The 26,687-nt window shown below is 39.7% G+C and overlaps 1 protein-coding gene across 22 annotated transcripts in view; it reads right to left on the bottom strand.

Annotated features, from left to right (window-relative positions):
* Window positions 1-26,687, bottom strand: part of ELAVL2 (ELAV like RNA binding protein 2) — a 142,259-nt gene that overhangs the window by 7,271 nt on the left and 108,301 nt on the right. For 19 of the 22 annotated variants that reach the window (XM_044939767.1, XM_044939764.1, XM_044939769.1 and 16 more), the window contains 2 exons: window positions 6,089-6,242; window positions 2,656-2,881 (listed from right to left, as the gene is read on the bottom strand). In XM_044939767.1, the coding sequence (XP_044795702.1) occupies window positions 2,656-2,881; window positions 6,089-6,242 (380 nt within the window). Of the gene's footprint in view, window positions 1-2,655; window positions 2,882-6,088; window positions 6,243-12,810; window positions 12,998-18,037; window positions 19,401-26,687 lie in introns of those variants that run through there. The other 3 variants (XM_044939773.1, XM_044939774.1, XM_044939772.2) reach the window with 3 other exon arrangements.

Below are 26,687 nucleotides of genomic sequence, written 5' to 3'. Positions count from 1 at the left end.
AAAAAAAATCAAGGTAATAACAGACCAGGTTCAGAGATATTAAAGAAAAACAGCCAAACACACATCAGGCTAAACTTGAACTCTAGGAACAGAAGCTCTCAATTTCCTGTAACACTGAATCTAGACCAAACGCCTTCACTGAGCTCAAAGACTAGTTCATAATTTATTATCTGAAGATGGATTAATGGGAAGTGAGGGGACAGACACAAGAGTTAAGAATCTGAAAGGACAATAAACATCTTTCTCATTTTCTGAAACCAAGTTTCCCTTAAAATTTATAGACAACTCTTTTTCCCTTTTCCCAAAATTAGTTTTTAATAGGAGAGAAGGAAAGGAAGAATCTCTAAATTAATTACAGATGGAACTAAATGATAAAAGCACAGAATGGGCAATATTTAAAAAAAATATTAAGTCTGACTATCAGAACAACCTGTAAAGTTTTACCCAATAAAATTTTTTTAATTAAAAAAAAAAAACAACAAAAAAAAACACATACCATGTATGGGGGGGGGGTAGATCAAATTGAGAACAGATAAAATAGTTAGACAACCTAATATCTGAGTCCCCTACAAGTCTTGCCATTTCAGTAATTGGGCATTCTCCTGAAGATACTATCATTTCAGTCCTCTTGCCCAGCCTTTCTCAGAATTCAATCTTGATTTTAAAAGCATAGTTTTACTCAATAACTACCATAAGACAAAAACCAGAGCTTAAATTAGGAAACATCAAAAATAACGATTTAAACTCACATAGCTTGCTTCTAACATCTAACGTGGTATTTTCAGTGTTAAAATCAACCAGTAAGAATGAACTCTCCTGTACCTAAGATCAGAATTCTTTACTGGGCCTCAAAGAGCTCTGGGGTTAACTGGATAGACTGCCCAAGAAAAATCTCTAAAATTCCTTCATTCATGTCTGTGCTAAATTAAAAAAAAAAGTTTACCCACTTAAGATGCCACAGAAGAAACCTACAAGCAGAGCTAAGAAACGACTTTGTGAAATTTCTGTTTCCACAAAGGCAGCTCCATCCATCTCTTCCTCCAGCCCAATCACTACCACCAACCACCACAGACAAAAGTGGCAGTGTTTCCTTTCTGCCAATGCCTTTTAACCGTGCAAAGCTGAAGCAGAGCAAAGTGATCGCCAGGCTCAGTCAACCGGGTACCAAGTCATCCAGTTCCAGATGAAGCCTCCTGACAGTACAACTTTTTCTCCCAAGGCAAAAGCCACCTCAAGTAGGAACTGAACATGATATTTACAGAAAACTTCTCTTTCACACCTCAGGTGAGGTAACTGAGGTTTAAATAAAACATTTGAGTGATTTTTATCTTTACTCTCTTCAGCATTCTAAATACCCGAGTGGAAAAAAAAAATGCACGTGATATAAGCTAGAAAACATATAAATCTTTGTTTATTAAGTTAAATTTGTGATAATATTTTTGATAATTAACTACTATGCCCCAGCAAGCAAATAATGCACTTGCAATAAAGAACAGAACAAAAAATACTAGCATGGATGTTAGATGGCATTATGGCTGCAGTATACCATATGGCCAAAAAAGGATCTTAAAAATGTTCCAGAAAATAAAAACTACTTATGTATCTGTGCTCTGTTTAACATCTAAAAGTCACCATTCTCCTCACATGCAGATTAAGGATTTTTTTTTAAAAAAATGACTAGATTTGGTTGGTGCCCCAGTATTAGAATAAAATTTGAAAAATTAGAATATTTAACCTATCTATGAGATAGAATGTCTTCTTTGGACTAAAAATGCATGGTCATTCCATGGACTATAGAGGTTAGAAAACTACCACCCACAGGCCAAATCCAGACTGCCATCTGTTTCTCTATAGCCCAAGAGCTAAGAATGGTTTTTACATTTTTAAAGAGTTGGTTTTTTTTTGTTGTTTTTTTTTTTAAGACATGCATCAGATACTGTGACCACAAAGCCTAAAATATTTACTATCTGGGCCTTTACAGGGGTTTGCCAACCTCTAAACTGCAAAGATTAAAAACTTAAAACGGGAAGATGAATCTAGTTATAAAAACATAATGTAACCATATAAGTTATATATCCTTAGTTGTGCACATATTATAAAACCAAGTAACTGAAAGAGCTTGACCTAAAAATTAAAACACGAGGAAAAGCCCTTCTCAAGTAAAAAATGAAAAGAGGGAAATCAGAAGCAATGGAAACAATTAGGAAGACCCCCAGTATTCTGCAGGTCAGGGTTTCTCAGCCTCAGCACCACTGACGTTTGGGACCAGATAGTCCCCTGGTGTTGGGGGGCTTTACTACTGTACACTGCAGGATGATGGGCAGCACCCGTGGCCTCTACCCCTGAGATGCCAGTCATCCCCACCCAGCTGATGCCGACATCAATGTCTCCAAACACTGCCAACACTCCCAGAGGAGCAAAACTATTCCCGATTGAGAACCACTGCCTGCCGCAGGTTACTGACCTTTCGCCCCCACCTTGGATACTCCGCAAAAGACACTATACCCCAAGTAGGCTTTCCCTATGCCCATAAGAAAAAGAAAGAAAACAACAATAATAGCAAACCAGAGATCCTGTCTTATAATAAAAGTGCTGGACAGCGAACCTGAGAGTTCTGGTTTGAGCAGCTGGGCATAAGAAGTAGACTGGACTTACCTAAAGCGCTGTGCCTGCTGAGCTAGTGGTCCTGGATACCTTCTGTTTGGAGACTGGTACAGCTGGGAAAGGATGGCCTGATTGGTCTTTTGGCTTGGGTTATTAGCAAACTTTACAGTGATTGGCTCTGTGGCACCAGGAGGTTTCTGGCCATTTAGGCCTTTGATAGCTTCTTCTGCCTCAATCCGCTTGTCAAATCGAATAAACCCTACACCCCTTGATATGCCTAAGGTAGATGTGGGTAAGGATTTGGGAAAGAGGGAGTGGAAGGAGACAGGAGGGAGAGAAGAAAGGATACATTAATTTTCCCTTCTCAAGAACATGTTTTCACCCACATGTAACATCTGCCACAAAAATCACACCAGGAGAAAAGCTTCACCTTTGCTTAGTAGCAATTCAGTCTAGCATTACAATTTTGTATTTTTTAAATACATGAAATGCATTAATTAAATTAATGCACTTTAAAGTCCATTACCACATGCTACCAATAAGCCATGAAGAAGAAGAAAGCACACAAGTATGTCCACGTTTCTTTTCCCCACCTTCTTCTCTCCCTCTCATGCATTATTTAATGATGTCAACTGTATGACTGACTTGTACTTTTCAAACTATGCTACTCGACAAACAGTTCAGAAAAAAGGGCACAGGAGCTCTTTCTCTTGGAAGGAGGAGAAGAGAACCAAGCATTCGCTAAAAATGCTAAAAAGCTATGCTAAAAATATATGCACAGGGGTAGAAAAACATATTTCAGCTACACTTTTAAATAGTAAAATTCTACTTAATTATACAGGCTACCGACCCTTTGAGAGAAATGCCTCAAGAGGTTTTTCTGGTTCCCTGAAGCTCCCCCACTGCTTTTAACTGACTCTTCTTTATTAGAGAAATAATATTATATGGAGAAAAAGAGGGAAAGGAGGAGGTAAGAGTAAAATTAAACAAGACAGAAGTAAGCCTCAAAGCTTACTTTCTTTGGCAGCATTACTTCTGGCTACAGAATGCTATTCCCCAGCTCACGCTCGCCCCGCCTTGAGAGACCAGAAGGGGGGAAGCAGAAGGATGGCCAAGTACCTGCCCAGCTTTTGAGAAATGGCAACAAGAAACCCATTCCATTTAATTAGCTTAACAGACTTTTTGGGGTGGCCAGAGCTGGCCATCATGGGATCAGCAGCTATACGGAAAGACTTTCTTGGCAAAACAAATCAGTAGTAGCAGTACTAACTTGGGACTAGCAGCAGGAAAAGCCTAGATGATTCAGAGTATGTCAATGAGGAAGAGTGAGAAGCAATTAAGAAAGATAAGCTAAGAAAAAGCATTAGACCATTATGATTTATAGGAACTGTATAATCAATACTGTGTAAGTGAATGGCTCAGAATTTTATTCTAAGGTAGGTAAGGCATTTTTTTCCCCATATGCACTATCTCAGCCCCTATCACTTCACCTTCCCCATTTTTACACTATACCTGCTGCGTGCACATTACTGCACGTGCACATACATGCTGCATGCACCTGATGGCTGAATAACAAAATTGCAGGATTTTTCATTTTAGGTCAAGTGGACAATTCATACTGAAAGTCTTAAGTGTAAAGATGAAATGGTGAAATGACACCAAATCTATCCTTTCCATTATCTATCAAGCATGAATAACCCCTAAAACTATTATTCCATAAGGAAAGCCTTAGATGGGCAGTGAAACAGCCTCAGTTTAGGATGAGTCACCTAAACCTATGGTCCTCAAACCTGAGCATGCATCAGAACAGCCTAAAGGGCTTGGTAAAATGCCCACTCTAAGAGTTTTATTCACTAGGTTTTGGGGCCCTAGCCCACATTTCTAACAAAGTTTCAGGAGGGTGCCTTTGCTGCAGGTGCAGAACCACACTTGAGAAACACTGACTCAATCAGGAGGTAGCTAGGTAGTCTACCTGTGAGCCTACACCCTCAGGATGGACCTGCAGCTGAGAAATGGCTTTCTGCATCACAGGTGAAACTGACTTTTGATTCAGGTCCTCACTGAGAACGGATGAATTAAAAAGCATGAATACAAACAAAGCTAAAGGCCTTTTTATTTTGCTCTAAACAAATATATTTGGACTGTTAGGCCTGGACTTCTATTCAACCTCATTTGCCATCTGTGTGTACAATACACTGTGATAGAATGTATGAAAACCATGAAACGTAGCTAAGAGGATCACATTTTTATATACCCTCACTGGACTAATTCTCTCCATACAGTAAAATCTACAGGCCCCTCTCCCAAGCATATGGATGATGGCAGATACCACTATACTCAGAGCTCAGAAGTATGGTGTTCAGACTCTCTAAGAAGCTCATGACCAGCACAGAGGAACATAACAAAGGATGCTTCTGATTAAGTTCAGATCAACTAAATTGATCATCAGTTGAAGAATTAAAAGTGGTCCATCGTTTCTTAAAAAATATAATCACAAATTATAATGCACAACTATTTCCACTGGGACTCTAATTATGAGAGACAGAGAAGGAGAGAGAAAGACAACAGGGATAGTGAAGGAGGGAAGACAGAAAGAAGAATCACACAGAAAAGAGAAAAACCTATTTTCTTTAAAAAAAAAAAAAAAAAGAAAAGACTACTCACAAAATCTTAAGGTGACTGCTTTAGTATATGGCACTACAGGTGATTTTTTTCTCCCTCCTTAGCATGCTTCTTTAATTTTAATATGTTTTAAAAAGAATATTGCTTTTATAATAGAAAAATATACCTTTACTTTATTTTTAAGATCCATAATCAAATTTGTATTGCTAGTTTTTCTTTAACTGAAAGCTTTAGCAGAAGAGCTCCCTTCCACACAAAGTTTTTAATAAACATATTGGTCTTCTTATTTTGGTTTGGTTAAAAGTAACATGAGATTAAAATTAATTTTTAACACTTAAAATTTCAAACTCTTATGCATGCCTATACAACACAGCATGGACCTGGAAAGTCTGAACAGCAATCACTAGTGTAGGTGTAGTGGAGTTCTCCCTTGGAGAATTAGCAGCATTAAACTATGTTTTTCACAAAGAGTAAGACTGTTACTTAATGCTTCATAAGGAGGTTGGGAGTTTTTTTCATGCAGCAGCTTAGAAATGAAGGTTATTAATTTTAATTATTTAAATTATTAAATTATTTAATTATTTAATTTTAATAATTATTTTGAATAACTTATATGCAATAATTATAAATTTATTATAAGCCACAAAACAGGCTCCAAACCTGCACCTCTGGGGAGGAAATGACTCAAGCTTGCTCACTACAGTATCTATGCTTACCCATGCATATCTATGAACAATCCTAGCAGAAAATTGCATTTTCTGGCCCATAGATATACCTTTGATGTATTCTAGAGGCAAGACTTCTGTATGAGAAGGCAGACTATTTCACCATCTGCCAGTCAGAGCAGAGGCTGCCTACTTACCAGTGACCTGGTCAACAAGAATACGAGAAGTAATAATGCGTCCATATTGTGAAAAAAGTTGCTCCAACTCCTTCTGGGTCATTGTTTTTGGAAGTCCACTGACGTATAAATTAGCATCTCTGATGGAAGCTGAACTTGGGCGAGCATAGGAAACCTGAAAAAGAGTAGCGAAATGTACATGCACACTCAGTGACCTTCTTTCCAAAATTCGAAAACTGCCTCAAGTTAGCTTTTCCATAAGGAGCATACAACAAGACATTCAAGCGTGTCCAGTATGAACTGTTTCACTCCTTTCTGGAGAAACTCTTGACAAGAGACACACCATTCCCCTGGGTGAAGAGAAGGGCATATCTACCCCAGGTGTGTAAGTGTTCAAAACTGAGCAGTGGTGCACACAGCAGAGAGGACTCCTGGTAATAAGCTGTCCTCCAGGGGGCCAACCTCCTAAAATAGCGATTTAGGCTCAATTGAATGCTCAGGCTTAAGGATTCTAAATTCATGACACATTGGTGTGACCTGTTTTTGGACCTCCCATTTCACCGGGGGTGGGGGACCATACAAACTTTCTAAAGAACTTAAATATGCCCTTTTCTGAAATTATTTAGCAATTTCAGTTAAACCCTGTATTATTTAATAAACACACTGTAAATAAACATCTTGAAGCAGATTATCATGATAAAAAAAAAAATAGCGTCATCCTTAACTTCTCAGATGTATGCATGGACTGTATCTCCTGCATCCTTTGTCTGTTGTCTTATCCACAAATCTCTTCAATCTTGATTAAAAAGGTCTTAAGTCCATCTATTGATTTATTGACTTTACATGCCCTTTCAAAAGGCTTCCCACCTTTGAGATAGAGTGTCTAAACTTCTACCAAGACAGAATAAGCCCGTGTGTATTTATCATCAGCACACCTTACATACACTCCAGGAGGGAAGGAGTTAGAGCTGCCCCTCTCATCACTGCATCCTCATCATCTTGGCACATCGCATGTGCTCGAGTATCTGCTGAGTAAAGCCAATCTAGTACCCCAGTGGTCCCACAATCTGTTGTGGATTCACAACAGTTCACAAAGCACACAGCAGTCAAGGGAGAGTTCATCAAGTCACTCAGATCTTGCCCAAATTGTGATCGATACCTCTTTGCCTATAACATCTCTTTGCCAATTTTAAGTCAGCTCTGAGTCTCATGTGCTATTTTGACCCCATTTCCTTTAGTTTAATAGTAAGCTCTTCTAGACTGACTACAAGGACAGAAACTTCACAGCATAGCCCGTTTGCCAGACCACTGACAAAAATGGCCAAATGAGTCTAGCTCTGGGTTTCATTTGGTGGACTACCATGACAGGTCAACTTCTGCCTATTGATTATAACCATTAGTATCAATCTTTGGGCTTTCATGGTGACTTGGATGGTAAAAAAAAATTTGCCTGCAATGCTGGAAACTTGGGTTCAATCCCTGGGTCGAGAAGATTCCCTGGAGAAGGGAACGAGGGAATGGCTACCTACTTCAGTATTCTTGCCTGGAGAATTCCATGGACAGAAGAGTCTGGAAGGCTACAGTCCATGGGGTCGCATAGAGTCAGACATTACTGAGCACGTACATTATACTTCTTTATCATCTTGGCCACCAGGGAAGCCCCAATATATAAATGATCACCACAGGACATCTATATTATTCCTTGGGAGAATCAGTGTTAGTCACTCTAGGATTCAACCATTTCTGTCAATGGTCTGGCAAATGGGGTATCCTGTGAATAATGAAATAATCTCTAATCCACATAAAATTCTGTTAGCACAGAGCCTAAAAACCCAGGTGACTATACTATAAATATTCACCTCTAAATACATCTAAGAATGCAGGTAAAGACCTAGGCCATTAAAGTTGAGGGTAACCTGAGTCCCTTACTGTGCTCCATTATAATTTACTCATGCAGTGACATTCACTGCTTTGAGCATTTCAGAGGAGTGTGGGTGGAGTGTTTTAAAAGTTATCCTAAAATATATTTAGGAAAAGGGGTTTATATTTAGTGCTTATATAAAAACTTTGAAAACATACTTGGGTCAGTCATGTTATCCACATTTTTTTTTTTCTTTCAGTGTCTGGTCTTCAGTTCACACTGCTTCTTAAATTCCAACCTGTACTGACTATATCTTCTTATCCTCTGAATTCTCAATGCTCTAGCATTTATGGCCTAGATCCAGGAGAGACCTCCCTTCCCAGGAATAGTTAATTCTAGAGAGCAAACAACTCCCCTGGGAGGTACCTTTGCTATACAAACCAGAGGCCACACCTCATCTCCTTTATCAAATCCTCAGACCAAGCCAATATTCCTCCCACTCTGAATCAGCCTAGGGCCAGGTACCAGACAATCAAGTAGAAAGTGAAAGTGTTAGTCACTCTATCCTGTCCCACTCTTTGCAACCCTGTGGACAGCAGCCTGCCAGGCCACCCTGTCCATGGGATTTCCCAGAATACTGGAGTGGGTGGCCAAACCCTTCTCCAGGGGATCTTCCTGACGCAGGAACTGAACCCTGGTTTCCTGCACTGCAGCCGGATTCTTTACTGTTTGAGCCACTAGGGAAGCCCTACCACCCCTAGAGCCCAGAGCTGTCAAGAACTATTCAAATTCTCCAATGCTAAACTCACCCAGTCTACCTGTCCTGCCTTGTCCTTAGCTTTCCACCAGGACCCCAAGAAAGGCCCCAGGTCACGCTCTGCCCTCTCCCCTCTGCCTCCTGGCCATCTCTGGGGCCTGCCCATGTGACCCTGCATGGCATGCTGTACCTCCTCTTTCTGAAATTCTTAAAGTATAAGTTTCCTCCTTCATAGCAATCATTTATGTACGTCTTATCTGATTACCCAGGTGCATTTTCAGAACACAGCTATACTAATAAGGCTCCAACTCTCAATAAAAAACCATCTCACGTATGAAATGAGTTGCCAGTCCATGTTCGATGCACGATACTGGATGCTTGGGGCTGGTGCACTGGGACGACCCAGAGGGATGGTATGGGGAGGGAGGAGGGTTCAGGATGGGGAACACATGTATACCTGTGGCGGATTCATTTTGATATTTGGCAAAACTAATACAATTATGTAAAGTTTAAAAATAAAATAAAAATAAAAAAAAAATAAAAAACCATCTCAACCCTGTTTTGCACTGACTTTGCCAAAGAATTGGTTCCTATCACCACAGGCAGGACACGGGTGACTCAGTCGTACAGAAACTGATGGTGGCAACAGTATTTCCACTTAACTTACACTTCAGGGGCTGATGGGACTTCACCATTTGGAAAGCATTTTCAGATACAGTATTTTGTGCCTCACAACAACCCTGGGAGGTAGGGAGGGCACATATCAGTATCTTATAGCTGGGGAAACAGATACAGAAAAGGTAGGTAAACACTGCTAATGTTATACACACTGTTGAACTCTGGATTAAAATTCTGATCTTCTAAACCCTTGTCTTGGGAGTCCATCTTTCACTGTCTTATCTTTTTACCTTTTAATACTGCATGGTGACTGCAGCCATGAAATTAAAAGACGCTTGCTCCTTGGAAGAAAAGTTATGACCAACCTAGACAGCATATTAAAAAGCAGAGACATTACTTTCTCAACAAAGGTACGTCTAGTCAAAGCTATGGTTTTTCCAGTAGTCATGTATGGATGTGAGAGTTGGACTATAAAGAAAGCTGAGCACCGAAGAATTGATGCTTCTGAACTGTGGTGTTGGAGGAGACTCTTGAGAATCCCCTGGACTGCAAGGAGTCAATCCTAAAGGAAATGAGTCCTGAATATTCACTGGAAGGACTGACGCTGAAGCTGAAACTTCAATACCTTGGCCACCTGATGTAAAGAACTGACTCACTGGAAAAGACCCTGATGCTGGGAAAGATTGAGGGCAGGAGGAGAAGGGGATGACAGAGGATGAGACGGCTAGATGGCATCACCAACTCGATGGACTTGAGTTTGAGTGAACTCTGGAAGTTGGTGATGGACAGGGAGGTCTGGTGTGCTGCAGTCCATGGGGTTGCAAACAGTCGGACACGACTGAGCGACTGGACTGAACTGAAACCCTTGTCCTTGTCTCCTTGTCCAGTTTTCTTGCCATGATACCACATAATAGTAACCAGTTCAGTGCACTTGTCCTGAGAATTAGAAAAATTAAATGAATCTTAATTGTTTCTTAAATATACACCCAGTGAAAATGAGGACAGAGAGCAGAACAGGATGGCACAGAAATTACAGTTATGTCAAAAGTTATTTTATTTCATTTTTTCATTAACATTTTTCTAAAGCAATTTTTCCCAAGAAAGGATGAGTGGCCAGTAATTACAATTAACTGGAGAACTATGCATACATAATTAGGATTCTGAAATTGGTTTTATTACTTTCTAATTTTTTGAATACCATCAAATGAGCCATGTACCACCACCCCACCCTCACCCACTTCCAAGAGATAAAGGAAACACATGAAAAGATGAAGATCCAAGAGATGAAGGAAAGAAAACAGCTCTCCTCCCAAACCAATGTGCCATCTCTCCCCCTTTATTTGATAAACAAACATGTTTACTATTTTCTTTGATTTAAAATAAACCCCTTCCCCTGCTCTATTGAGGATTCTACTATCAGCAACATCCTCCATTCCAGGAAAGGGAAAATATTTCTTCCTCTTCTTCCACCTCAAAGGACTAGAAACAGAAAATGTATTTAGACCAAGGTATGATGCTATGAAAAGTGCTGCACTCAATATGCCAGCCAATTTGGAAAACTCAGCAGTGGCCACAGGACTAGAAAAGTTCAGTTTTCATTCCAGTCCCAAAGACAGGCAATGCCAAAGAATGCTCAAACTACCAAACAATTGCACTCATCTCACACGCTAGTAAAGTAATGCTCAAAATTCTCCAAGCCAGGTTTCAACAGTATGTGAACCATGAACTTCCAGATGTTCAAGCTGGTTTTAGAAAAGGCAGAGGAACCAGAGATCAAATGGCCAACATCTGCTGGATCATCGAAAAAGCAAGAGAGTTCCAGAAAAGCATCTACTTCAGCTTCATTGACTGTGCCAAAGCCTTTGACTGTGTAGATCACAACAAACTATGGAAAATACTTAAAGAGATGGGAATACCAGACCACCTGACCTGCCTCTTGAGAAATCTGTATGCAGGTCAGGAAGCAACGGTTACAACTGGATATGGAAAAACAGACTGGTTCTAAATTGGGAAAGGAGTATGTCAAGGCTGTATATTGTCACCTGCTTATTTAACTTATATGCAGAGTACATCATGAGAAACACTGGACTGGAAGAAGCACAAGCTGGAATCAAGATTGCCGGGAGAAATATCAATAACCTCAGATATGCAGACGACATCACCCTTATGGCAGAAAGCGAAGAAGGACTAAAGAGCCTCTTCATGAAAGTGAAAGAGGAAGAGTGAAAAACTTGGCTTAAAGCTCAACATTCAGAAAACTAAGATCATGGCATCGGGTCCCATCACTTCATGGGAAATAGATGGGGAAACAGTGGAAACAGTGTCAGACTTTATTTTTGGGGGCTCCAAAATGACTGCAGATGAGAACTGCAGCCATGAAATTAAAAGATGCTTACTCCTCGGAAGAAAAGTTATGACCAACCTAGACAGCATATTCAAAAGCAGAGACATTACTTTGCCGACAAAGGTCTATCTAGTCATAGCTATGGTTTTTCCAGTAGTCATGTATGGATGTGAGAGTTGGACTATAAAGAAAGCTGAGCACCGAAGAATTGATGCTTCTGAACTGTGGTGTTGGAGGAGACTCTTGAGAGTTCCTTGGACAGCAAGGAGATCCAACCAGTCCATCCTAAAGGATACTGGTTCTGAACATTCATTGGAAGACTGATGATGAAGCTGAAACTCCAATATTTTGGCCACCTCATGCTAAGAACTGACTCATATGAAAAGATGCCGATTCTGGGAAAGACTGAAGGTGGAAGTAGAAGGGGACAACACAGGATGAGATGGTTAGATGGCATCACTGACTCAATGGACATGAGTCTGAGTAGTCTGGAAGTTGGTGACGGACAGGGAGGCCTGGCATGCTGCAGTCCAGGGGGTAGCAAAGAGTCAGATATGACTGAGCGACTGAACTGAAGAAGACTTGCAATGAATGAGATAAGGACTTGTACTTTGCAGATTCAAATCAGTTTCTAGACCAAATGTCTATCCAAAAATTATCAGCAATTCTTTTTTAATCAGCAATTCTTGATTCTGATTTTTCTATAGATTTAGAGCTCACTGGTGCCCTGCTTTAATTTTTACCTACAGAACGACTCTAGGGCTATCCGAAACTTCAAATTGTTAAGTCTGTCTTTGTGGTTCTTCAAAGACTAAAATAACACTCCAAGGAGAAGACCCACGAGATGGTTTTGTTTTATGGCTATTTCTGTATTAGAAATAGTTCAATAGGATGAACCTCCAGCATATGTTCCAGGAGGGTCAAAACAGCTTCTTCCTTTACCAAATGCAAGGTGTTCTCCAATCTGCAATCACTGCATTAAGAGATAGGTTTGGGGTTTTACATTTCACTGCCATTTAAACAGGTGAATATTTAATGCCTGAGGAGCAAGGTTATGAAATGTCAAAACTACTAAGTGAAGGATCTAATTTAAGAGGCAGCCAGAGAGTCTGCAATTTAAATATTTAAAGATGATACAGAAAGTACAACACTGAACACCAATCTACTCCAAAGATAGCATTTTATATCTCAGGTTTATTCTGGAATTCCTCACAAGTGTACAAGTGATATTATAAACAAAGACAAGCAATGCTGAAATTACTTGAAGGGAAAGGAAGGGAGACAGAAGTACCAGGCAATAAATGCTCTAGTCAATGGCTTCTCAAGCTGTTCTTCACAAAAGAGACCTGACTGGACAAAATAGAGATAAAAATAGATTTATCAAAGTAATCATGTCCTGAAAATGAAATAGTTTGAGACACAGCATATTCCTTGTAATTAAAAACTCACTTCTTCATCAGCATGCACAGTCACTCAATCATGTCAGACTCTTTGTGACCCCATGGACTGCAGCCTGCCAGGCTCCTCTGTCAATGGGATTTTCCAGGCCAGAATAGTGGAGTGGGTAGCCATTCCCTTCTCCAGGGGATCTTGCCAATCCAGGGATTGAACCCAGGTCTCCTACACTGCAAGCAGATTCTTTATCATCTGAGCCATCTTCGTCAGCAAATAAAACTAATTATACATTAAACATTCAAGGAAAAGTAACACATACACTATGAATGGGCTGTCAAAATACAAGTTAATAAAAATACACAGAACTAAAAGGAATGAAAGTATGGACAAGAACTGGTACTTTATTACAGGTACATAATAAAGTTTAAAATCCCTGTACATCACTTTAACAGAAGTATGTCTAAATGCTTCCGTCCAAAAGTACAACTGCTCTCAATTCTCTCCACTTCACCAACAGAAAGATCAGTGACAGTGGACATTAATACCAACAGATTAAAGTGATAAGGACTATAAATGAACAAAGCAATCTCTTCTTTATTAAACTCAGGACATCTGAAAAATCTCCCACTGGCAAGATCACCAGTAAACAACTTCTATCACTTGTCAATTACTGACCCAGGACTACAAACACTAAACCTGAAAAAATGAGATACGTGCCACTTCAGACTGTTTTTTTGGAAAGCTCCATTCTGCAGCTGAAAGGAGTGGACAAGGTCACATTTATGCCTATTTAAACTGAGAGTTAATTGCTGTTCATATCAAAAAATGGAGCCTTGATGGACTAAGAAAAATGACACTATTGCTAAATAAAAATTAGCTCCAGCTCTGGCAGACAGTAGCAAAGTTCTTGTGAAAGCACCAAGGCTTTATAGACAGGGGGCTACACTGGACCCACCAAGAGAACTCAGAAGCACACAGAAAGACATTAACTTCTAACCACAATTCAGGCCATAGACCTCAAAATCCACCAAAAAGGAAGCAGTGTCCTTTGATCCACTTCTAAATGCAAAACCCTATCAGGAACAGGTCTCAAACACACACCAGGATATACACATATCAATCCAAGATTAGGTTTGGCATAAGAGCAAGCATGTTTCACAGAGGGTTGCAAATGAGTAAACTTGAGAGAGAACAAAGCATACAGAAATAAGTTCATAAGAAATTCAAGATTAGCTCTAGTGAAGGAGTTGGAGCTAAAAGGAATAATCACACCTAACAGGAAGGCTTAGCAAAGGTATTATGGATTAGAGAAAAGTGAAAGTGAAGTTGCACAGTCGGTCCAGCTCTTTGCCACCTCGTGGACTGTAGCCTACCAGGATCCTCAGTCCATGGGATTTTCCAGGCAAGAATACTGGAGTGGGTTGCCATTTCCTTCTCCAGGGGATCTTCCAACCGAGGGATCAAACCTGGGTCTCCCAATTGTAGGCAGACGCTTTACCGTCTGAGCTACCAAGACACAGAATGTAGAATATTACAACAGTGGACAACACACAGAACCTCAGATTTTATTGAACACTGGGCTGGTTGAATGCTTTAGTCTATATAAGATTGTTGTGATTCAAAAGAGACATTCAGAAATACCGCAAAATATATCTGATCAGGTTATTCCTCTCAGGGATTCCCTAATGCTTTAAGACTAATTTCAAGTTTCTTGGTTGTTTATGCTTGAGAGGCTAACAGGCAGGAAGGCCAGGGGTCTCCAAATGGAGGAAACAGGCTGCAAGTGTCAGACATTTTTAATCTCTCTCTTAAGTGGCAGGAGGAAACAAACTACCAGTGTTATTTTTTTTTCCCCTTCTCTATACAAATTTAAAAGGGGGTTTCTTTTAAAATTCTATGTTGCCATGACTACACCTGGTTCTACCTGAACTTAACTTTTCTCAAACCTTGAGCTAACCAATGTGTTTTTCTAATGAAAATCTTTGTCTTAAGCTATGTTAATGAACTATATATTTACCCTAGACTCTGTCTTCAAGTTTGTTCCACCTAAGACTCAGAACCCACTTGACAAACCAGTATGTTTTACTGGTAACACTGGTCTCCTATGTTAATGAAACTCTGTATTTACTTAGAAACCTGCCTTTCTTCAAGATTCATGTCAATCATTTTATGGCCCAGGACAACTCACCTTGTGCCAATGTTATCTCAAAACGCATGTTGTGGGTGAGGGGCCTGGTGCCAGTCTCTGAGTTTTGAGACATTTCCTTTCTCTCATTAGCAGACTGCTAGTAGCTATATCGGAGAAGGCAATGGCACCCCACTCCAGTATTCTTGCCTGGAAAATCCCATGGACGGAGGAGCCTGGTAGACTACAGTCCATGGGGTTGCAGAGAGTTGGACACGACTGAGCGACTTCACTTTCACTTTCTTTATTACACAAAAGCTCTGATCACTGGCCCTGGATTGAATTCTTCTCCTGAGGACAAGAATCCTGGCGCCTTTTGTGGCTCAATAACCACCTTTCCTGCTCAGGGTACTGACCACCTATTCTATATGAACACACACAACCTTCAACAATTTCCCAAAGTGTCCTGCTCTCCCATCCCTGTGTTAAGGTAAACCACTCTTTCCACTCATCTAACTTTTCATCACTTCAGACACTGCATGGGCATCACCTAGGCCTGAAAATCACCTCCAGCCATCCCCTCCACTCTAGTATGAGCTGGTTACCCCTCACCTGTGCCCACACTGTATTATATGCCTCATTCTCCTCAATACTGAGGAAACCAAGACATACTCATCTGTTACCATGTCTTGTGACTGGCTTAATTCCTTGAAATATGACACCTTGTCTTTACCTTCACTGTACACTCCAGTACTTACCACACATTCAGTGTAATGATGACGAATGATCTTCACAAACTTACTGCGGATGCTTAATTTTTGAAATCTTGTCTAGAAAGTTACAAAAGGCCATAATCTGCTAATATAACAAAAATTCTATGTTATGGTACTTTGTGCATATACTAGACTATTCTAGTTCAGTTGCTTAGTCGTGTCCGACTCTGTGACCCCATGGACTGCAGCACGCCAGGCCTCCCTGTCCATCGCCAACTCCCAGAGATTACTCAAACTCATGTCCATTGAGTCGGTGATACCGTCCAACCATCTCATCCTCTGTCATCCCCTTCTCCTCCTGCCTTCAATCTTTCCCAGCATCAGGGTCTTTTCCAATGAGTCAGTTCTTTGCATGAGGTGGCCAAAATATTGGGAGTTTCAGCTTCATCATCAGTCCCTCTGTTAGGGGAGTGTAGTCTCCTCGGTTCTGTCTCGTCATAACAAAGATTTGAAGCAACGGACATTAAAGCCCTCAGTGTGTCACAGCTCTCGGACAGGCCACGTTATAGTTCTCGGACAGATCAGTTTTATTTAGAAAATAAAGGAAAATACATCCTCAAGGCGTGAGGGCATGCCGACCCAAAAGGCATGAAGAGGGGGGAGAGAGAGAGAGAGAGAGAGAAAGACACAGAGCCTGCGTGTGCCCAGGAGAGAGCGAGACCCCCAGCCCCCTTGGCTCCTCTTTTTATATGTTTTTTCCTCCCCCTGGGCCTGCCCTATGTAAATTACACTAGCCAGGAGTGCTGTCTGTATGTTCTACCTGAGGTCCTCACTCCAGTCCTCCACCTTTCTTTGTTCTATTTTTGTGGGCTTTTCCCTTCCTTGTCTTTTAGCCACAGCCATTCTGGACTCCTGTTTCCTATTCTAACTACCAAACACTTCCAATGAATATTAAGAACCAATTTCCTTTATGATGCTCTGGCTCAATCTCATTGCAGTGCAAGGGACTCTCAAGAGTCTTCTCCAACACCACAGTTCAAAAGCATCAATTCTTCGGTGCTCAGCTTTCTTTATAGTCCACCTCTCACATTCATACATGACCACTGGAAAAACCATAGCTTTGACTAGACGGACCCTTGTCGGCAAAGAAATGTCTCTGCTTTTTAATATGCTGTCTAGGTTGGTCATAACTTTTCATCCAAGGAGCAAGCATCTTTTAATTTCATGGCTGCAGTCACCATCTGTAGTCGTTTTAGAGCCCCCCAAAATAAAGTCTCTCACTGTTTCCCCATCTATTTGCATTGAAGCAATAGGACCAGATGCCATGATCTTCGTTTTCTGAATGTTGAGCTTTAAGCCAACTTTTTCACTCTCCTCTTTCATCAAGAGGCTCTTTAGTTCTTCCCTTTCTGCCATAAGGGTGGTGTCATCTGCATATCTGAGGTTACTGATATTTCTCCTGGCAATCTTGATTCCAGCTTGTGTTTCTTCCAGTCCAGCGTTTTTCATGATGTACTCCGCATATAAATTAAATAAGTAGGGTGACAATATACAGCCGTGAGGTACTCCTTTTCCTGTTTGGAATCAGTCTGTTGTTTCATATCCAGTTCTAACTGTTGCTTCCTGACCTGTTTACAGATTTCTCAGGAGGCAGGTAAGGTGGTCTGGTATTCCCATCTCTTTCAGAATTTTCCAGTTTGTTCTGGCCCACACAGTCAAAGGCTTTGGCATAGTCAATAAAGCAAAAGTAGGTACTTTTTGGAACTCTCTTGCTTTTTCGATTAGCCAACAGATGTTGGCAAATTGATTTCTGGTTCCTCTGCCTTTTCTAAAACCAGCTTGAACATCTGGAAGTTCATGGTTCACATACTGTTGCATCCTGGTTTGGAGAATTTTGAGCATTACTTTACTAGAGTGTGAGATGAGTGCAACTGTTTGGTAGTTTGAGCATCCTTTGGCATTGCCTTTCTTTGGGAGTGGAATGAAAACTGACCTTTTCCAGTCCTGTGGCCACTGCTGAGTTTTCCAAATTTGCTGGCATATTGAGTGCAGCACTTTCACAGCATCATACTAGACTACAGACTCCATTAAACATTAAAAAAAAGATGGTTTTATTTTTTATATTGAGGATTAAAATCTCTAGAAACATTAAATTCTTAAACACAGTACTATGTAGCAGAGATGAGGATATCTTAACTTTAGAGCAAAAATATAGACATTATTTGGTCCAGTATATTTAGCAAAAAAAGATTTCATAAAAGTGAAGTGACATGTCCAAAGACAGAACAAAAGAGTTGAATGTAGAATTCTGGAGTTTTGACTCTTCTTCTAGGGGTTTTCTATTAAGCCACTGGCTGTAACACAGTCTGAAATCATGCAAATTTCTACAGAAATGATCAGACATTTAATATGGAGATACTAGACAAAACATGCAAGAAGAACTTTAACGTTGCTAAATTTTTTCTTATACATGTATAAGGAAAACCTGAAACATATCAAATGAGTCTTTCTCTTAGGACAGTTACTGTATTTCTTCTATTAGCAATGCCTGAGAATTATTTAGGAGATATTTGAGAAAAATCTAACATGGCTGAGGGGAGTTGAGGAGAGAAAAAAATTAAATTACAATACCTGAGACTAATGCTTTGTCTCCTTTTAAAAAAATTTATATATACACACACACACACACACACACAGTATTTAACATAAAGTAAACATAGTAACTGGCTATTTTACACTAGAGAGACTGTCTCGGCTTCACATTATTTCCAAGTTTTAGTGCAGCATCACTAAATAAAATTCAAGCCAGCTAATTCCTGTATCTAACTTAAAGGTGTAGCTAAGAATCACTTAAGACTTAAATCAGCTAAGAATCATTGAGGGCAGGAGGAGAATGGGACAACAGAGGATGAGGTGGTTGGATGGTAAAACTGACTCAATGAACAGGAGTTTGGGCAAACTCCGGGAGATGGTGAAAGACAGGGAAGCCTGGTGTGCTCCAGTCTATGGGGTCACAAAGAGCCAGACACAACTGAACAACAAAGAATCAGTGATGCCGTAAGAATAAGTGATTACGTATGGTATTATTTAAAAAAAAAACACTAAAACTACTAAAGAGCCTCAGAAAAACAAAAGTATACTAGTTGTAAAATTTGTTATTAAGTAACTAATCACAAAGCGAGGACTTGACAGATTAGAGTTCCCTTTTCACACATCTTAAAACACCTTCTGAAAAATTACTTTGAGCAGAGTTTATTAAATGTTACCCAAAACAGTTTCATCCATGTGTACTGATTAAATGAAGGTCCATAATGAGGTCACCATAGACACCTTTATGTTTTTTATTAAACTATCACCGTTGGCAGGTATCTGTGCTTTCATTTCTTCTGTTTGGGCTGCAGTACACAGTCGGTTCAGCAAGGACTCTCAGCCCAGTCAAGACCAACAGGAAGTCTGTGGTAAAGATGTTCTTGAAATGCAACTTGGAGAGGCCACGAATGCCTTTCAAATTCCTCAAGATCTTTGCATGCAAAGAATTTAACAAAAAATAAAGCACAAGCAGAGCAACAGTAGTAGATATAGCATGTGAATGGGAGTGTGTGGTTAAATCATATCCGCCACTGCAGTGGCCGTGACTTAGTCATCCCAAGGTCTAAGCAGGAATCTGTCAATCAAAATGTTCCATATTCCATTTCTAACCCCATACCTTCACTGAGTCCATTAAAATTTTTGGAAGTGATTATACTAAGTGAAGTGAAGTGAATTTGCTCAGTCATGTCCAACTCTTTGTGACCCCGTGGACTGCAGCCCACCAGGCTCCTCTGTCCATGGGATTCTCCACGCAAGAATACTGTCCATGGGATTCTCCATGCAAGAATACTGGAGTGGGTTGCCATTTCCTTCTCCAGGGGATCTTCCCGACCCAGGAATCGAACCCAGGTTTTCCGCATTGCAGGCAGACACAGGCAGACGCTTTAACCTCTGAGCCACCAGGAAGCCCACCAGGAAAAAAAACAGATGAGAGTTTCAGCTGTAACCACCAAAGAATCCACTCCTACCTTCAATAGTGGTTAAGAAAGCAGATTCCTTTTAATATTAAAAATGAAAAATGAGCCTGTGTTCATTTGGCCACAAAATCTTTAGAAATGTCAAGTAACACGAACAAGGTGTAACTGAGACAAACATGAGTTAATTTAGTACCTGGTCAAAAAACTTAAAGGCAAAAGAGAATATACTATTTACTGGTGAAATTCAGGCCACAAGAGAGCATACTCTGAACTACCAGTGCCCTGAAACTGGTGCTTGTGCTAGACTAACTGTCCAGACCCACGAAGGAGTAACACCATAGGGCACAGGGGTCTCACAAGCTAAGTTCAGGTCCTGGCTCTGTCACTCACCATTTATATAACTTGGGAATATTTCTTTAGGTTCTTTGAAGCCTCTATGTCTTTATTTGTAATTTGAGGTTAATGAGAGTTCTTACCTTACAGTGACCTTACATGGATTACATGAAGTAATAAAACTAAGAGTACAGAGCTAGAGAACAGTAATAATGCTTTAATCATAATATAATGATTTCATATGTGTAAAATCATGTAACAACATAGATGATGATAGTTCTTAGTGTTTATTAAGTGCTTACCGTGTGCCAAGCATTGTTCTGGGTATGTTACACTTATTAATTTGGTTGATTCTCCTAAGCAGAGTATTAATTGGCTATTATTATCAGAGGCCCCAATTTATGAAAGAAAAAGACTCAAATAATACCATTATCTCTGAGATCAGAGAAGATGACACAGAGAGTTTTGGCACAGAGCAGATGTACTTTAACAGAAAAACAGTTCAAAGATTAAGTTAACAGAAAAACTGTTCAATGATCAAGTAAGCCTTATTCCAAATCTATTGCAGTTATTATCAAAATTCATATCATTACAATAAAATTTGTAGTTACAGCATCACAAAATGGTACAAGTATTTTATAAGAAGAGCAACAGATGAGTACGTTTGGAAACCCTGAAGCCTGGCTGAAACCAACCCTGATGGAAAGGCCATCCGACTATTGTACCTCGAGGCTCAACATAGAGCATCCTTTTTTTTAGCCTGAACACACCTCTAGGCTTGTGGGATCTTAGTTCCCAGACCAGTGGGGAGGAGATAAAACCTGGGGTCTCGGCAGTGAAAGAGTGAGTCTTAACCTCTGCACCACCAGGGAATTCCCATCCAGCACCTTTAAATGGGCTGATAAGAAAGGCCAATTTAATTCTCCAAAGAAAGTGCCACATATCAAATCCTCCCACTTTATCACTCCCTTCTCAGAGGTCTCTGAGAGCTTAATGTGAAATGCCAAATGAGAAAAGGGGTTCTTCTGGGGGAGTCAACAGCAGACACAATAAATGAACTTCATGAAATCAGCCGAACATCAGGTTAGAATAGGTTCCACATTTGTTCCTGAATATGAGATGGTTACAAATCACCATGCAGCCAGTGCCCAATGACACCATGTGAATCCACAGCATGAAAAAACACTAAGAACGCTACACTAGCAGGTAATAATGTCAAGTTTTCACTTTAGACACTTTCACTAAATGTACTACAAGGACACTGGGGAGATTTAGAGAAGGGAAATCTCACTACTTAAGACTCAATACTCAGAAGTGCATGGGCTTCTTCTTCATCAGGGCCAGAGCAGAAGACTGTCTCATAGCCTCCCCACTTGCTGCCCCCAAGTGACTGGGAGTACTGTAATGCACTTACAAAACTTCTCTAGTATTAGGCATTAAGCTCCTAGAGGGTTGAAACTTACATTTACTGTCATCTCAGTATCCGTGGAGCCCCTATGGATACCAAGATCCACAGATGCACACAGTCCTCATATAAAACAGTGTAGTACAACAAACACAGTCAGCCCTCCATATCTGCAGATGTGAACCCCAGGGCTGACTGTATGTGTGTATATAAGGATACCCCACCCACCAAGTAAGCATGCCAGTATCTGCTGATTGAATCCATTCCACGGCCTCCTGCAGGGGTTATTTCTGAAGTACCTCTCAGGCAAGATGACTAGAAGGTACGATGCTTGTCCAAACACCTGGCATTTTGTACTTCGTTGGAAACGTTAAACTGGCTTATAGAAAAATAGCTGTACTCTTCCAATTCGTAGAAAGTTATTCTGAAGTAAAAGCTTCTTAAAGGGTTCTTCAAGATTCTGATACATGATCAGATGCAATCTCCAACAAAAACCATACTATCAGGATACCTGTCACAACTTTACCTTCAAAAATAAACTTTAAATATGATTTATGTAGTATCTGAGCATCTAGTATGTCTAAGGCATTGTTGATGGATTAAAAAGCTCAGTTAGAAGTTAAACCTAAAGAAGGGACTACACACTACAGCTGATGTAAGTAAAGTGGAGCTGTTTAAGAATAAAAACTAAGCTGTTTTTTACTGGTTGGTAAAGTGTGGGAAAAGAAAAAGATTCTCAACACATCAATTTCAGTAGGTTAAATATTCTAGGGCTTCCACATACTCCATCTAAGATTTGAGAGAGGAAAACAGAATCTACGAAAGAGACACAGATAATAGACAAAGACACCGAGTCACGGACATTATGTAGAAAATCTCATATGAAAAAAAGCAGTTAAATCTTCATTTATTGTAGAAAAGGAAAAAGAGTTGGTAAGTCCCTTAATCATTTTACCACATCCTCACTGAATCAGAACACCTAACAGGAAGAGATAGGTTCACTTTTAATTTCACTTATGTTACGAATTTTACCATCTTTGAGTATACTGGGCAGGTCTCCACTCTTTCTTGTGAGTCAATGGATAGAAACTTCCTCATTCAGAAATTATAAACAAAAGCATAAGTATTCCATGAGGTGCCCTGAAGACAAAGATTGCCTGCTCTCAGAGAGCAGACCACCAAATAGGAGAGAAAGATAAAATGCAGTGAAAAATAAATGCTTTATTAGCCAAATAAAACTTAGGAAGTAATGACAATGGTATATAGTAGTATAGCAGGGATGACCCAGGGTAGGAAACAAGAATCAGACTAGAATCCTGGAGGATGAAGAAGCCAGACGTGAAAGGATAAAAATTTCTCTAGGACAATGACAACACTGGAACAGTAATTCTACAGCCTTAAATGTCACAGTCAAGCTTTTATAAAAAGGGAGTAATGGGCTACAGAAATACACATGATGTCACACACATATGTAATATTGAGATAATAAGCTGGGTGAGGAGAACAGTCAAAAATTAGTGTGGCAATAAAAAAAGGAAAACTATCTACAATAAGTTTTCTTTTGTTCTATAGAAGAAAAAACTACTTCACTACAATTATAGCTCAGATATCTAAGTCTTCTTTGGCCTATGTACACATACTGTAATGGAAATATAATGATCCTATCTTTGTGTGGATACTAAATACACCAAAAAGAAATTTCTTCTCAGTACCATTTGTCTCATAGGTCACAGGGGATCTTTTCAAAACAAGGAAGATAACGTGTCTATAAATGAATGAATTAATCTGCCCAAGTTCATTCCTATAGTTCCTCTTATAAATTAAGTCTTCCCTTAAAAAAAAAAAAAAAAAAAAGGATAAATGTAAAATACAGGGCTAGGTTGGATTAAATTTTTTTTACCAATCATTTTTGTAGAATCATTCTGATCGAATAAGCACACTTTATCATCCTCAGATGTAGTTTCCTCCAGAAAGGTCCACGTCACACAATGGCCTCTGTGCCTCTGGATCAGACATCCCTTCATGTGTAATACCATTCTTCTTTCTCTGCCTGATAATCCTATTTTGTAAAACCCTATCACCTCTGAAACCATTTCAGAGGCCTCTTAGCAGCCAGCGACACATCCTTTGCCACTGCATTCTGCATTCACTTACCGCACACCCACATGACGGTCCCATAAAGTAAGTGCTGTCTGCCCTTCTACACACAGATGTCAAGGACAAGACTGTATTATGTTATATTTTAGCACTGCTTCAACATTTAGCAAAGCTGACTTGGACATACTAGCCACTCAAAATGCCCCCAGAATTATTTAATTACTCACAGATATCCCCTATCCAAGACTGTAAAACCATGATTATACAGTCTTAAAATAATTTGCAATTATTTTAACATTATGATAATACCTTTGCCCTCGGTGGTGAGGGAGAAGAGGGGAAAAAGCACATGCATGATGAACACAGACTTTTAAAGCATATGACCTTCCCTACAAACTTGGGAGGCTGACCACTGGTCTTGTTACGGCTCTATATAATGCAATGAGGCAGTTTTAGTAAACCTTTAATGTATATTAAAAAAATTATTCCTCAACCTTCTGAAAAAAAAATTCTAACAATCTTCCTGTTCTAAACAAAGGAGAAGATAGTTCAACAATCCCCCTTCAAACACCTGTGAGAAATATAAACAACCTACAACCCAAACCTGTATTACAAGTACATTACAATAGCTGAGACTTGTTGTTCTGGGACCTGATTTGACTCATTTGTCATGGATCTAGCGTGTACGTGTATGCATATATCCTTTGGAAAAAAAATCAGAAATCCAATCTCTTTCAAGGGCAGATTGTCTTTGGTAACCCTCTGTCATTACAAGCTATACATCAGTTGAAAAAAAAAAAAAAAGAGGCAGTAACAGAAAACATTTTGGATTAGCTATGGCATTTCTTCTCTCTCAAATAGGCCTAGACAGAGATTTGTGTGTCAGACACACATATGTGTGTGTGTGTGTGTGTGTATGAAATATATGATAAAAGGATAAGAGAAACGTTATTATAAGCCTTCCCTACAGCCAAATAAAGTTTCACCTACATAGATGTTGTAGACCTGACCTAAGTTATACATCTATGAAAACTGTGCTCAATAGATGATTTAAAAGGAATAACCCCTGAAATATTACTGAATGCTTTATAAGTTCAAACCAACCAAGATATTTTTCACTCAACATGATTAGACATTAGAGAATAATCATGGGGAAAGCTTTTTTAAATGAACTGATTTGCAGGACCAATAGTCTCATTCAAAGGCCATCTCTCATTCGCCAAATATCTATTAGACACCTGGGCTATATATTCCCCCCAAAACAGCTTTTAACAGAAAGTAATTATTGTATTCCTAGAGCCTTTAAAATGACAGTTGTGAAGATCTGAAAAGAGAGAGGATTTTTAAGGAAAACACCAACAACCTTAACCGTACACAAAGAAGAGACCATACCACTGCCATTCACAGAACTCCTCCAGAAATGTAAAGGTGGCCGTAAGGAAGGGCTAGCCACCTTTACCTCAGTTGCAAGACAAAGTGTACTCCTCCTTCAGATGTGCAGAAGCACCTCCCTTTACCTTGAGAATCTAGTCCTTCGGTATTTAATTACACTGTTGGGAGCACAGAATGGTCTGGCACCATGCCCTTTCCCTGGGTCTCACTGATTGATAGCATCAATAACATTCACTGGCTGTAATTAAACCACCAAATAGTATCCCCTTTGCCACTTGGCAGATCAATGGTCTTTAATACTCAAAGAACAAAGTACAAAGGTGAGAGGGGTGTTTTTAGCCCTCACCTTCACAGTTCATTTGACTTTGTACTTCAGAGTAGTTTGCAGACAATGCATATTTCACAATTCCCCCAAGAACACTGGTTAATGAAGAAGAACACGAAGGAAAATCCTGCAAGTTTGTGACAAGTACGTATTAACCCTTTTTGCAAATTTGAGCAGAACAGACACATACTAATCCCAGTATGTACACACTGCTTTCCCACAGCTTTGAGACAAAATAAAGTTTATAGATCAAAACGTTTATAAATTAAAACAGCATACTATAAATTTTTTCCTTTAAATATTTTTAACACACTATGTGGAAGAGTCCTTTATAAGAGCACAAATTTCCATTTATTTGGACCCTGCCTGGAAAGTTCAAATATCCAGATATCAGGGAGGGTGGGTCAGGAGTGTGGCTAGGCACTTATAAAAACAAGACCAACTTTTATTGTACTACAAAAGCAACTTCCTTAATCTAAGGATTCACAACCATCTGGGATCACAAAATTCAACTCCCAATCTCTACACTATGAAATAGCCATTTTAAACGAATGGGCCCCAGAAGAGCCACGCTGCAAATTCCCTACTCTCAGAATCAAGTACTACATGATGTTTAAGTACTTGTCATGCTAGAAGTATTTAATGACATTCAAATGCTCTGAAAATGAGTGCATGAGCACAAGGTGTGTGAGAGAGAGAAAGGGGAAGGGTAGATAGGGCATTATATTCATTAAAATTACACCCATTAATCACAAGACCCCAAAATGAAAATCTCACTTACATGTTTTAAAACAAGCAGCAGAAAGTTGTCCAAGTGTAAACCACTAAACAATGGCCCTCGGGTTAGACCACCACCTGTTAAGAATCACCTGTGGTGGCTGTTTACAACTTTCCTGGCCTCACTCTGTAGATAATCATATTCAGTAAGTCTTGACTAGGGTCCAGAAATCTGCATTTTATTAACCACTGCACCACAGTGATTCTGATGAACCTTAAAGTTTTAGCATTCTCTTATGTCAAGGGATTTTAAACAGGTAATCCTCAAAGTCTGGGGTGTATTTTTGGATTCCCTGAGGAGCTCATAAAAATTATAGATGTCAAGCCCTCCTCTTTGCCATCTACCAGCATTAATTTCTGAATAAGACAAAGTCCCAGGTATCTTGAAAGCATATGTGACTAGAAATCACCAGCCAATACAAAAATGCAAAAGTAAAACAAAGTCCATAAAACCCACCCAAAGGTTACTTC

This window comes from Bubalus bubalis, chromosome 3, assembly GCF_019923935.1.
Source record: "Bubalus bubalis isolate 160015118507 breed Murrah chromosome 3, NDDB_SH_1, whole genome shotgun sequence".
Lineage (NCBI taxonomy): Eukaryota > Metazoa > Chordata > Mammalia > Artiodactyla > Bovidae > Bubalus > Bubalus bubalis.
This window is presented reverse-complemented; position numbering and strand designations above follow the sequence as displayed.